This window comes from Acomys minous (assembly GCF_964271855.1).
Source record: "Acomys minous genome assembly, chromosome: 3".
Taxonomy (NCBI): domain Eukaryota; kingdom Metazoa; phylum Chordata; class Mammalia; order Rodentia; family Muridae; genus Acomys; species Acomys minous.
In genome coordinates, this window is record NC_140485.1 from 54,925,684 (window position 1) to 54,939,111 (window position 13,428).

General features: G+C 48.9%; 1 protein-coding gene across 3 annotated transcripts in view; it reads right to left on the minus strand.

Moving 5' to 3' along the window:
* Positions 1–13,428, minus strand: part of LRP4 (LDL receptor related protein 4) — a 56,760-nt gene that overhangs the window by 16,338 nt on the left and 26,994 nt on the right. Inside the window, exons 17-31 of one of the 3 annotated variants that reach the window (XM_084775950.1) lie at positions 12,092–12,300; positions 11,880–11,961; positions 10,739–10,844; positions 9,570–9,771; positions 8,407–8,596; positions 8,184–8,315; positions 6,659–6,799; positions 6,331–6,417; positions 6,053–6,224; positions 5,106–5,268; positions 4,759–4,984; positions 3,714–4,017; positions 1,939–2,157; positions 1,638–1,772; positions 838–946 (exon numbers count right to left, since the gene is read on the minus strand). In XM_084775950.1, the coding sequence (XP_084632076.1) occupies positions 838–946; positions 1,638–1,772; positions 1,939–2,157; positions 3,714–4,017; positions 4,759–4,984; positions 5,106–5,268; positions 6,053–6,224; positions 6,331–6,417; positions 6,659–6,799; positions 8,184–8,315; positions 8,407–8,596; positions 9,570–9,771; positions 10,739–10,844; positions 11,880–11,961; positions 12,092–12,300 (2,477 nt within the window). Of the gene's footprint in view, positions 1–837; positions 947–1,637; positions 1,773–1,938; positions 2,158–3,713; positions 4,018–4,758; positions 4,985–5,105; positions 5,269–6,052; positions 6,225–6,330; positions 6,418–6,658; positions 6,800–8,183; positions 8,316–8,406; positions 8,597–9,569; positions 9,772–10,738; positions 10,845–11,879; positions 11,962–12,091; positions 12,301–13,428 lie in introns of those variants that run through there. The other 2 variants (XM_084775951.1, XR_014778069.1) reach the window with 2 other exon arrangements.

Below are 13,428 nucleotides of genomic sequence, written 5' to 3' on the forward strand. Positions count from 1 at the left end.
CCATCAGTGGCTGTGTCCTGACTGCAGATACATTGACCAGCTGCCTCCTGCTTCTGACACCAGAACTTCCCTGCTATGACAGACCGAACCTTAAACTGTGAACCAATAAACTGTGAGCCAAAATAAACTTTCCCTTCTTTTTAATTTGCTCCTGTCAGATGTTTTGTCACAGGCACAAGTAAGTAATTAGTGTTTACTGTGTGTCACGCCCTGTGCTGACATCTAGTGCATACGTCAAGATGTTGTTATTATTAAACCAAGTGGTTTTATAGGTAACTATAGCTTATAGAGGTACCGTGTCTTGTTCAGCATTATTCAGTTATTACTCAGGTGGGCTTCCGGCTCATTGTGAAGGTACTCAAACACTTACCAAATAGCCGGCTGCCTCAAACCACTTGCCCTTAGAAAGCCATTCTAACCAACTTTTTTTTCCCCCCAGACAGGGTTTCTCTGTGTATCCTTGGCTGTCCTGGACTCACTTTGTAGACCAGGCTGGCCTCGAACTCACAGCGATCTGCCTGCCTCTGCCTCCCGAGTGCTGGGATTAAAGGTGTGCGCCGCCACAATCGCCCAGCCTCTAGCCAACTTCAACTCAGTGAGCTAAGAGCACAGAAGTAGAGCTAACAGAGGGGTTTATCAAAATCACATATTCTTGCTTCGGTCATCACAAAGCAACTAATCTATAGCCCGGGGCCCTGGAACCTGCATTTTAACAAGCTCCGCAGTCGAGTCTGTGCAATCAAACGATAGACCATGGAAGTGCTGGGCCAGGATAGCGGAGTCCCCAAGAAACATGCTAGTCAGGGAGGTTTAGTTACCTCTCTCCTGAGCCAGTACCTGTGTGAGGGCAAAGGGATGGGACACATGGCTGACCAAGACCTGCCGCAGCTTCCCATTGAGGTCGGCACTCTCGATCCGATCCAGATGAGCATCAACCCAGTAGATCCTGCAGAGAGGAAGAGAAGGGCAGCAGATGCTTGCGGGGAGCCCAGCGGCTCACACGCTGAACGGGCAGGTGGTGTGCAGTCAGGAGACACTCCTGATGAGCGGCCACCGTGAGTCCCACAGCTGAAGAAGGAACTGGACCTCACAACCAGGAAGGCCACCCACGGCCTTGTCCTTGGCAACTTGATCGCCGACTGGGTCCTATCCGGGAATATAAGCCCACATTCTTACAAATAGTCTTGAGAAAGAGCTCAGGCCGTGTGACCCTGACCAAGGTTAAAAGAAGAGGCCACCCTAGCTACCCGCCAGGGGACCTTGATTCTCCTCTGAGGGCAGGAAGGGGAAGTCACTCCTCCTCCTCTTCCTTTTACCTTTTCTCTAATCTAGAGAAGGAGTTGCCAGTTCCACAGCCCATTGCTTCCTCAGGTAAGCCACAAATCTAAGAACCTAAATGGATGTGGAAAATAGGACGCCCTCTGTCTCCTAAAGGTCCTCAGAACTTGTAAACCAGAAAGCCCAAACCCAGCCGCGGGCCCGGGACCGGACTCAGTAACTCAGTGCTGACTGAACTGTCTCAGCCTTCCCATAGTTCCCTCTTCCTCATCTGTAAAGGGGCTTTCCATCTTGTCTTTCCCCCGTGTCAACCTCTGGCCTCTCCCTGGCTCACCCCATTTCCAGGCGGCTGCTCTCACCTGCGGGTATCATAGTCCAAGGTGAGGCCATTGGGCCAGCCTAGGTCCGTGTTGATGAGGACCTTCCGCTCAGAGCCGTCCAGGGTTGCCCGTTCAATCTTGGCAATGTGGCCCCAGTCTGTCCAGAAGAGGTACCTAAGGCACAACAGTGCTATTGTCACAAAGCACGGGGACATGGGGCCAAGAGGTTGACAGAACACAGAGAATCCACCAATCCACTCATCTGGAAGCACCTTCTAGGAGCTTCTCTTCTACCAGGCCCTCCCACCCTGGATCTCTTTCACGCTGGACACAAACTTACCCCTTTCTGGGGAAAACAGCAATGGCCCGGGGCTCGTCCAGACTGTTATTGATCAGCACTTTGCGGCAGGAACCATCTAGCCGAGACGCTTCGATGGTATTTCGGCCTGTATCTGTCCAATACAGGTTTCTGGCCACCCAGTCCACTGCCAGCCCGTCAGTGGTCTTCAGCCCATTCCCAATAACAGTCTCCATGTTGCTGCCGTTCAAGTCTGCTCGCCTTGGGGGACAATACAGCATTGCTTGAGTAACCAGACTAACCAGAAATAACACCCTGGAACTTACTGTAAGCTCCATAGAGACAGACACAGCACGTTCCTCAGCGCCCAGCATGATAGGTGCTCAGTGCCTGCAGAATCAATGAGAGACTGAATTCTTAGAGTGTTTCCTACAAACCGGAAGTAGTAGAGGGTTCGGATGCCTATCTTGCCATAGGACAAATTAAGCACTCCCGCCGTATCTTTGTGAGGACACAAGGATTACTACTACCTGGGGTGATCATGAAACAGGTACATTGGGGCCGGGGGAGTAGTTCAGTGGTAGAGTGCTGGGTTCGGTCTTTAGCACAAAGCAAAGCAAAAGTAGAAAGGAAAGATTTGCTAAAAACTAATTTGTGCTTTTTTTTAAAAAAAGATTTATTTATTATGTATACAGTATGCATCAGATCACATTATAGATGATTGTGAGCCACCATGTGGTTGCTGGGAATTGAACTCAGTTAGTGCTCTTAACCACTGAACCATCTCTCCAGGCCCCTAATCCGTGCTTTTATACAGAGACTAACACATCATGGGTAAAGATCATACATGTCACAGTTACCTGGAGGATTTCTCTAAACTGTACATGCCACATGAGATCCTAGTACACCCTCAGAAGAACAAGGACAAAGATTCCTATGTCCCATCTAAGAATATCTGTCATGGTGGGCCACTTGTATGGGCATGACATCATATTCTTGAGTTGTGTTGAAATAAGAGATACAAAGAATAATAAAAATAATAGAAAAAAATCCCCCAAAACCCCCACTTAAAACAACCTTGTAAAGCAATATAAAACGTAATGCTGGGCTAAGATTCCTGTACTGCAATATAGAGTCCAACTTTTCATCTGCTTTGGGGGATTCTTAGAGTCCCCTCAGGGCCTGGCACTAAGTGTGGGAACTCCAGATTCCCAACTTGGCATCATGTTTATTTGCTTAATATACCATGTTTCCGATGTGTGTGTGTGTGTGTGTGTGTGTGTGTGTGTGTGGTGTGTTAGAGATGGAGTCTCATGTAGCCACGGCCTTAAACTACCTCATTATATAGCCAAAGATGGCCTTGAACTTCTTTCTGATCTTTCTGCCTAAAGTGCCCCCTTCAGGCAGTGCTGAGAATCAAGGCCAGGGCTCTGTGCATACTAGGCAAGCACTCTATAAACTGCGCTACATCCTGCTTGTTGTTTTTGAGACAAGAGATTGCTACATTGTCCAGGCTGAGTTTAACCTCATTGTCTTCTGTCTCAACCTCTTAACCCACCATCACCAGCGCTGTTTTTATTTTTTGAGACTAGACCTGGCCCGTGTTGGCCTCTAACTAGCCATCTTCCCATCTCAGCCTCCTGAGTAGTTTTACAATCATTAAACCAACAAACAAGCAGTAGAGGTGTGGGCTGCTGTGCCGTGGTCAGGACTCCAGCTCTGTATCTAAAGCACCGAGTCATCCAGTCCTCTCAGTTGTCAGTAGAAAATGTAACCTCGCACGCGCCCACTGAGAATTGGGTCAGCGCCCCACATACCTGATAACATCCAGGAACACATCTGTGTAGTAGACCTTTCCATCCACGCTGTCATAGTCTAGGGAGATGACATTGTTGAGCCCAGGAACAGGAACGTGCACATCTGTGTGGTCGTCGGTGTCCAGTGAGATACGGCGAATGGAGCCTCGGCTAGAGAAGAGCAGGTAGGTCTCCGGAGAGGGGTCACAGGTCTTCCCGTCCCGCCTCAGCTGGATGCCAGTGGGGCAGGCACAGGAGAAACCAGAAGGCCGAGGTAAACAGAGGTGGGAACATCCACCATTTCTCGAGCCACACTTATTAAAACCTGGTGAGAGAGGAGCATCAAAGCTTTCATGCCCAGCCTGGGAGGCTGGTAGACTCCCATTTTTCTTTTATCTTCTTTTTTTTGGTTTTGTTTTGTTTGTTTTTGTTTTTTGAGACAGGGTTTCTCTGTGTAGCCTTGGCTGTCCTAGACTCACTTTGTAGACTAGGCTGGCCTCGAACTCACAGTGGTCTGCCGGCCTCTGCCTCCTGAGAGCTGGGATTAAAGGCGTGCCCCAACATGCCTGGCCATTTCTTTAAAAAAAAAAAAAAATCGTGCACGCACACGCGCACACACACTCTGCCTGCATATACATCTGCAGGCCAGAAGAGGGCATCAGATCATGTTATAGATGGTTGTCAGCCACCATGTGGTTGCTGGAAATTGAACTCAGGACCTCTGGGAGATCAGTCAGTGCTCTTGACTGCTGAGCCATCTCTCCAGCCCCTCAGCCCCCTTATAGGACGCAGTTTCTTATGGCTAACTATTTGCTGCTCTTAGTGACAACATTCAGTGTTTGGCAGAAGTGAGATAAAGCAAGTGTCTCTGAGAATTCTTTGGAGATGACAGCATCAAAGACCTGCGGTACCCGCCATACCTAGAGGGACGAAAGACTTATCCTGGAAGTTGGGCTTAGGGAGTCTCTCTGATTTTAAGTAACTCTGTGCCCTGGCTATATCCTACTGTTGGGATAGCCCCAGAAATCCAGAGGCCCCTGACTCAAGAATCACAGAGTCTCCTCACCCAGTGGCTGTGCCCGGTCAATAGCTTGGATGTCCATGAGGCCTGGCAGGTTGGACCTCACGAGGATGACATTGCTGCCAGTATTCTTGTCCGCCCGGTGGATGCTACGGGTCTGCCAGTCCGTCCAGTAGATATAGGAGTCGAGCAGAGTGAGGCCATATGGGTGCTGTACTGGTGACACCAGTGTATGCCGGTTAGCACCATTCAAGTCAGCCGCCTCAATTCTCTGTGGGGGACATTGGGGGGGGGGGAGGTGGTTCTTAGGTCACCAAATAGCCTTCACTGAAGATCCTGAACAGCTCTCTTCTATCTTCCTAGGCTTCTGGGAAGCAGAGTGAGGCTCTCACCTCAGTATGGGCATCAGCCCACAGCAACTGGGAGCTAGCCTTGTCCACAGTCAGTCCATTAGGCCAGCCTAGGTTGTTGCTGATGAGCACGGTACGGTCTGAACCATCCATCCCAGACCGCTCTAACTTGGCATTCTCCCCCCAATCTGTCCAGTACATGAACCTGATGGAGGAAGTACAGCAGCCGGTTATTTGAATAGCTCCAGGACAGCGTAACTATGTGCAGTGCATCAAACATACTGTGTGTTCCTACAGTATTCCAAACACTTCACACACATTATCTCAGTCTTTCCAAGGGTGCGTGACAAGCTGTGCATTTTTACCATCACCCTTACTTGACAGGGGAGAAAGCTGATAAAGATCAGAGATTTTAAACGTTAGATCCAAAGCGAGGAAGCTAATACCCATGAAAGAATTTAAGTCTTGGCCGTGTGTGTGTGTGTGTGTGTGTGTATGTGTACTCGAGCACGCATGTGCACATAGGTGTGCATGTGAGGCTTGAGGCCAGAGGTGGGTCCTCACTCTCTTTCTACCTTATTTTCTCACTGATTCAGCAAGCTCCAGGAGTTCTCCTGTTTCTGCTTCCCCAGTACGAGGATCATAGGCACATACCACTGTGTCTGCCTTTTTATGTGGGTACTGGAATTCTAAACTGAGGTCTGCATGCTTGTGTGGCAAGCCCTTTACTACCTGACGAATCTCCCCAGCCCTGAATCCTGCCCTCTGATGGCAAGGCTCATTTTTTTTTAAAGCTCTGCACTACGCTGACACAGTGAACAGTGTGTCGCAAGGGAGCGGGACAGTCCTGGGTCAGGGCTTAGTCTACGGGGCCCTCCGTGGTTCACGGTGCTCCTGTAACATATTTTCCACTGTGCACCTCCACCTATCCATAGTCCGAGCTCAGCTTGGTCCAGCCAGCTACCCAGAGTGATAAAGCCAGCTCTCACCCCATTTCGTGATATAGCACAATGGCCCGGGGGCTGTCAAGGTTCTGCCACACCAACACTTTCCGCATAGACCCATCCAGGTTGCCAACTTCAATCCGGTTCGTTCCCGTGTCCGTCCAGTACACTTTCCGGCCGATGGCATCCACCGCAAGTCCATCTGTGGTCTGCAGACCTGCAGGGTGTCGGAAGAGCAGGCTGACTCCTGCCTTAAGGGAGATGAGGTATTTCCCAGCCCTTTAGCCAGACAGGTGGCCCTTTGGTTGGGGGAGAAGGCGCACCTGTAGTGATGATGTCCTCATGCTGTGAGCCATCCAGGCTGGCACGGCTGATCCTGTGCAGCGTGCTATCAGACCAGTACACTTTTCCTGAGAGGGAAAGGCTTGACTTAGCCCAGGTCCTGTCTGCCCACAGTCATACCCACAAGTGATTCAGAGGCTGAGACAAGAGCCCTGTCATCCCTAATAGGGGAAATCGATGGACGAGCAGGAAAGTCATAGCAAGACAGCTTTTGGCAAAGACAGAAAGAGCAAGGGTGAGATGAAGAAAGGACAGCAATGGCCTTTGATCAGGTACAGAAATACAAGTGGGAGGAAGGGTCACACAGACCTTCCAGAGGGTCCACTCCGATGGCGATGGTGTTCTTCATGCTCATGTTGATGGGCAGCACCACGTCAGCAAAGTAAGGGATGTCCAAGGAGACCGTGCGTACGTCAATCCTCCTGGCGAAGATGAGGAAACTGTTCATGCCTGCCCAGGTGGAGAGAGAAGGAAGGAGGACAGTCACTCTAGCAGAGACACTAAGAGGATTTGGAGGCAGGCAAATTGAAGCCCGGGGCCTGATGCTATTGGTCTGGTTGTGTGGGTGTAGGCAAACCTGAAATTATTTAAGCCTCACTTTTCTGTTCCATACAATGGGGGATACTTACAGGATGACTATAAGAATTAAAGGAATTTACATACATCAGGTACTAAGTGTTAGGCTTCACACAAATGCATAAATGGTACCTCCTTTCGGGAGGGCGGGGTAGGTCTCATATGGCCTAGGCTGGCCTGAACCTCACTATATAGATGAAACGCCTAATCCCCCACAAATGCTGCGTTACAGGTGGGCATGGCCATGCTCAGCTCACCTCTTCATTTACTCTACAGAGGGAGAGCTGGCAAGATGACTCAGCAGGTGAAGGCACTTACAGTCCCCAGGACCCACATGGTGGAAGGAGAAAACAGACTACCTCAAGTTATCCTCTGACTTCCACACACATACACATGAAATTAAACAGAAGTGGAACAAAGCCGTATTATAGCAGCAGACCTTTTGGAAGGACCCCTTTATCCCTATGCTTAAGAAAAGTGGTAGCTGGGTACACTGGTGCACACCTGTAACCCCAGCACTTGGGGAGGCAGAGGTAGGCAGATCTCTGAGTTCGAGGCCAGCCTGGTTTACAAAGCAAGTCCAGGCAGGACAGCCAAGGCTACACAGAGAAACCCTGTCTTAAAAACAAAACAAAACAAAAACCAAACCAAACCAAACCAAACAAAACAAACAAACAAACCCCCCAAAACAAAGAAACCTGGTAAAAGGGCCCCAGAAAGCTTCATTCACCAGCTGAGAGGCCTTCACATTCTTTGGGAGGTTAGAGTTCAGATGCAGCCTACCACACGGTGTCCTTAGGAGCAATTAGACCCCTAACGTCTGAGTAGCCGGGTCCTACTTCTGGGACCCTCCCACAAGAATGACACAACGGTCCTGTGCTCACAGAAGTGGCACATCTAAGAAAGAGAGGGTCCCATTCCATTGTAAATTGGATACGTTTCCATATTTGTTTTTACCAAGTTTCTGCAAGTGGAGTGTCTTGCTCTAAACAAGTCGTCATATTGTATTTTTTTGGTAACAGGTGAAACAGTTGACACAGGACAGTGTTTTGAATGTCTGAGAGGACCATGAGAAACAGCAGAACCAGGTCTCTCTCCTGTCTGCGCCCCGCCCCCTCCCCATCTCCCCCTTCTCCTAAAAGCTCTCACTCGTCCAAGCTTCTGGGAGAAGCAGCACTCACAGGTCTCTGACCACAGTGGAGGGTCCCCACAGAGGAGGGACAGCCCCTTTCTACCCACACAGGCCGCTTTGACTCACCTGGTGAGCATGTCTTCCCATCACGCAGCAAGTTGATACCGGTGGGGCAGGTGCAGCTGAAGCCGCTTGTATTTGGGGACCTGAGACACAAATGACTGCAACCGCCGTTCTCCACAGCACATGGCGTTCTCACTGTGTGGGGAGGGGGAGCTGTCAGTGGGGCAGGCTGGCATCCAAGAAGGCTGAGGGAGAAGCCAGCAGCAGCAAGCTGACGGCTGCTCACCTGGAGGCCTCTGGCGGTGGAAGACATGGATGTCCATGAGATTCTCCAGGTTCTCCTGCAGGGTCTCCCGGTCTAGTCCGGTCAGCCGGTCAGCGCTTTGTATACTTTTGGTCTGCCAGTCAGTCCAATAGATGCGCTGTCCATACAGAGTCAGCCCAAAGGGGTGGGGGAGCTGACTTCCAATTAGTACCTGGAAGGCCCCAATACTTGTATCAGGAAACGGTACAGGGACCATGCCAGAGCTCAAGAGCAACTTCCTTTGACCTTGACCAAGAGCTCGTCTCTCTCAGCTTGTGTGTCCCAGAGTGTGTGAGCATCTACCTAAGGGCTGTGTGTAAAGTATCATTTACATAGCGCCAGTGCATCTTGGCTCAAAATCACACACACACACAAAAGCAGCTTTACAGTGGACACCACCTTGACCAAGAAATCAAGATAGATATCATAATAGCTTACCAAAGAAAGGAATTCTTCCTTTTTGAAAATGAAAAAAAGCCTTTAGCTGGGCAGTAGTGACGCACGCCTTTAATCCTAGCACTCAGGAGGCAAAGGCAGGGAGATCTCTGTAAGTTCAAGGTCAGCCTGGTCTACAAAGTAAGTCCAGGACAGCCAAGGCTACACAGAGAAACCTTGTCTTGAAAAACAAAAACACACAAAAAAAGAAATACGTGTTGGGGAAAAAATTGGAAGTATGGCAAAATATCTTCAATATTATCTCAGATGATTTAGAAAAATAGTTGTATGCGTATATGTATATTTGTATGTGTGTATCCTTATGGAGGAGGGAGGGAGGGAAAAGGATGGTATAGGAAATGTGGCAAAATATTATTCCTCTTATACTCTTGCAATTTTTCTGAAAGTTGGAAATTGTAACAGAATAAACAATGGCAAAAGAGACGGAGCTCAGTCATCAACCTGGTGCATAAGAGATGGCTAATTCTTGTTAGTCGTGGTGGATGTTAGGAAGGCCTCCCTGTGTGCACCCAGTCTACAGTCCACCCTAATTCCTAGTTTATTTGAACCACCAAGCAGAAGCCCTGTGTCCCCTGAGGCTACAGCCTTAGAGAAAAGGCACCTGTGCAATGCTGGTCCCCCTATCTCTTGGTGCCCCTAGCTCCTGTCGGCTCTCAGAGCTGGGGAAGAGGCTTTAGTGCCACCTTTACCTTCCTCTTGCTGCCATCCAGCCCAGCAAATTCAATAGTCTTCATTCCGGCATCAGCCCAGTACAGCCGCTGGGACCCATAGTCAATTGCTAGTCCGTTAGGCCACGTCAGATTGGAAGAGATGATGACCTGGCGTCTGGAGGCATCCATGCCGGCTCGTTCAATCTTGGGACTTGCACCCCAGTCAGTCCAATACATGTACCTGGATGTAAGCAAGGGGGTTCTTAGACTTCCAGTTGGTACCCAGTGGGGGCGTTCAGTGTGCTTTACTGGTAGAGTGCTTCTTAGCGTATGCGAAGTCTAGTGTTCAGTCCACAGCACGGAAAAGGATGCTAGGAGTTCTGCCTACAGTAGCTAGCCCAGCTTCCTGTCCAGCCCAAGGCCGGGCTTGGAGCTGTCCCTGAGGCCCTTATATCTTCAATCACTATCAAAAGGTACTCCAGAGAGAACGGGAAGGAGGCTGGGCTCTCGTGTACCACCACACCCAGCAAAAATAAATGTCCTCTTGACTGCATGTATTAAATAATTATGGCATGTAAGTTTACAAACTCCTATGTAACTATGAAGAAGAGCAAGGCAGGACTATATACTCAAATGAGAAAGCTATGAAAGATACATAGCCAAACAGAAGGAAAAAAAGAAACATCCCAAAGTAGCTGGTCTTGCTAAGTGGCCAAGGATGACCCTGAGCTCCTGCTCCTCTCACTTCTCCCTCATGAGTGGTAGATTACAGGTACTTATTTAGTTCCAAAACAACATCACTTTTATAAACCCAAACCTCTGCCACCAGTGTTGCCACCTCTGTCACTGCCACCGCCATCACCACCACCACCACCACCACTACCACCAATATTTGTAGGCTTTTAGAGCAAATATATTTTAGAAAAATATACCCTAAATTGTTAACAATAATTATGTTGAAGGAAATTTCACTTCCTACAAATTTAATATCCTTTAGTACTGAAATTGCTTTTATAAGCAAACAACAACCAAAGGTCTTTTTAAAGAAAACTTAAAATTTAAAAGGTTCCTTTGCTAGAGGGGAGACAGGGATTTCACGTCCCTTCTCTGTCCTTAGCACATCCATACATAGCCCCTTCCCCTTATCTCCATACTCCCCTTATATCCAGCTCTTGGGGGAGTTGGGGCTCAAAAGAGACAGTACATACCCGCCCATGGGTTCTACCACGATGTCCCGAGGGCGATCAAGGTTCTCCCAGATGAGCACTGTCCTCATGCTACCATCCGTGTTGGCCACTTCAATTCGGTCTGTACCTACCAAGGAATAAGGGGGGAAAAAAAAAAAAGAAAAAGAAAAAGGAAAAAAAATCAACAGGCAGATCTCTGTGAGTTCAAGGCCAGCTTGGTCTACAAATTGAATTCAGGACAGCCAAGGCTACACAGAGAAGCCCTGCCTTGAAAAACCAAAACCAAAAACCAAAACAACAACAAAACAAAAGCCCAGTCTTCTTCATTCCTTCTCCCCCAGGCCCTGCCTAGCACAGGGCTTTGTATTCAGTAAATGCTCGGCTGCGAGTCTGTGGTGAATACACATGGATATTTAGTGACTGAAACTATGAGCAGAAGTTCTAAACCTAGGAAACCCACTCTGTCCTGTGACTCAAGGCAGGGATTCTCAGATTTCAGTGCACATCAAAAATGAGAAGAGCTTGTTAAAATGCAGATTCCTGGGGCAGGAGTGATGGCTCAGGGGTTAAATGTGCTGGCTGCTCTTGCAGAGGACCCAGGTTCAATTCTCAACACCCACAGGGGGTGGCCCAAGACTGCCTGTAACTCCAGTTCCAGGGGATCTGACACCCTCTTCTGGCCTCCCTGGGCGTCTGTACACACCTGGTATACAGACATACATGCAGGCGCGCGCACACACACACACACACACACACACACACACACACACACACACAAACAAATCTTTAAAAGATTCTTGCAGTAATTTCCTCAAGATTTTGAGTAAGTCTGGGGGCCCAGGATCTGAATTGCTCCCAGCTTCTCAGGACATGCTGACGCTGTGGTTCCAGAAACCACATTTTGAGGAACACTGGTTTAAAGGGGTTCCTTTAAATCCCTCCCTTTAAATGTCTCCGAAGCCTCTACCTTCAGACATTCATGGAAACAAACAAACAAACAAACAAACAAAAACCACAGGTCATAAGCTCATTGTCCAAAATGCCTCAAAACATTTAAAGCGTCAACTATAGCACAGAAGAAATTACAATTTGGAATAAATACTAAACTCACATACATGGACTCAGAAGACACAAGGCACCCAGGCCACACTCCTCCACATACCTGCATCTGTCCAGTAGAGCTTGTTGGTGACCCAATCAATTGCCAGGCCAGCAGGGCTCTCCAAACTGGTGTCCACCACCACCTGAGCAGGAAGCAGAGCTGTATCACCCACTGCACTCCCCGCTCCATCTCTGGAACCCAAACTCCACCAGCTGCAAGGACTAGAGATCACGTCCCCCCCTGGAGGGGCTGGGTGAACACTGGGCCCCCACCTCCTGTCCTGTTCCATCCCACTTGGCCCTGCTGATGGTGTCAGTGCTGACGTCCGTCCAGTACACGTGGTCATCCCGGGAGTCCCAGTCAAGGGCCACAGCACTGCGCACGTCAGCCAGTGGGATGACATCGTCGGACAGGTCCTCTGTGTCGAAGCTGATCCGACGGATGTCCATCCTTCGGGCAAAAAGCAGGAACTTGTCAAGACCTGATCAAAGGCCGAGAGGGGTCTCCTTTTAATGCTCTAAGTCCAGTAACAGTGACAGACGCAGGCGCTCACCTCTGTGACACCTGGTTCAATCACACTTCCTGGGACCTGTGCCCTTTGCCCACTACTCTTCACACTGCAGGTGCCCTTAAGCACAGCACAGTCCATCCTGGTGGAACTGGACTTTAGAGTCCAGAGGAGACAGGTTTACCACTGTGTAGGTGTCTGTCAGCTTTGTGTGAGTCTTTTTCCTCTGACTTCTCTTGACCGTTTCCAATGCCATGGCTGGGCCACTGCCAACTCCCAGCCTACTTCTGAGACTTATTCTATTTCAGGCCTTTTGCTTTTTTGTTTCCCCGAGACAGGGTCTTACTATAGAGCCTAGACTTTCTTCAAACTCTCCATGCCCCTGCCTCAGCCTCCTAAGTGCTGGAATGACAGACATGCTACCGGGCTAGAGTCCCTGCTTCTCTTCTATTGTCTAGAATGATGCTTCTGTCTGCTAGTCTCTTCACAGACGTAGCCAACAATGCCTGCTCACTTAGGTCCTCCCTTGCCGGGCCCTGGGTTTGTGCTTAGAAAAGCTGAATACACAGTGTAATTTTACTTCAGCTGTAAAGAAAAGTAAAATTATGAACCTTGCAGGGAAATGGATGGACCTAGAAAGTATTATATTATTAAGTGAAGTGACTCAGACTCAAAAAGTTAAAACGAGGAAACACATTCTCCCTCATTTGTGGGTCCTAACTGTCAATGTTTATATGTATGTATTAAGTGGGTATAGCTATGAAATTAGATAGGAGGTCACAGGAAGGGGGAAATGCTATTGAGGAAAGGGGGGAAGGCAGAAGGGCATACGACCCCAGAGCAGAAAGGAGGCCAAGAGAAGTACAAGGGCATGTGGTGGGGGTGGGGGGGCTGCAGGGGGGGGGGAGCGAGCTGTGCAGGGAAAGGGAGGAGAAATGGGAAGGAGAAACAACAAAAATTTTGTTTGCAAGATGACATAAGAAAACCTAATTCTTTGTATGCTAATAAAAAAAAAGTTCAATGCCTCACACCAGTGCTTTGTGGTACATATTATCCTTGCTCCTATTTTCAAATGAGCATCTGAGGCTAACAGACATCAGG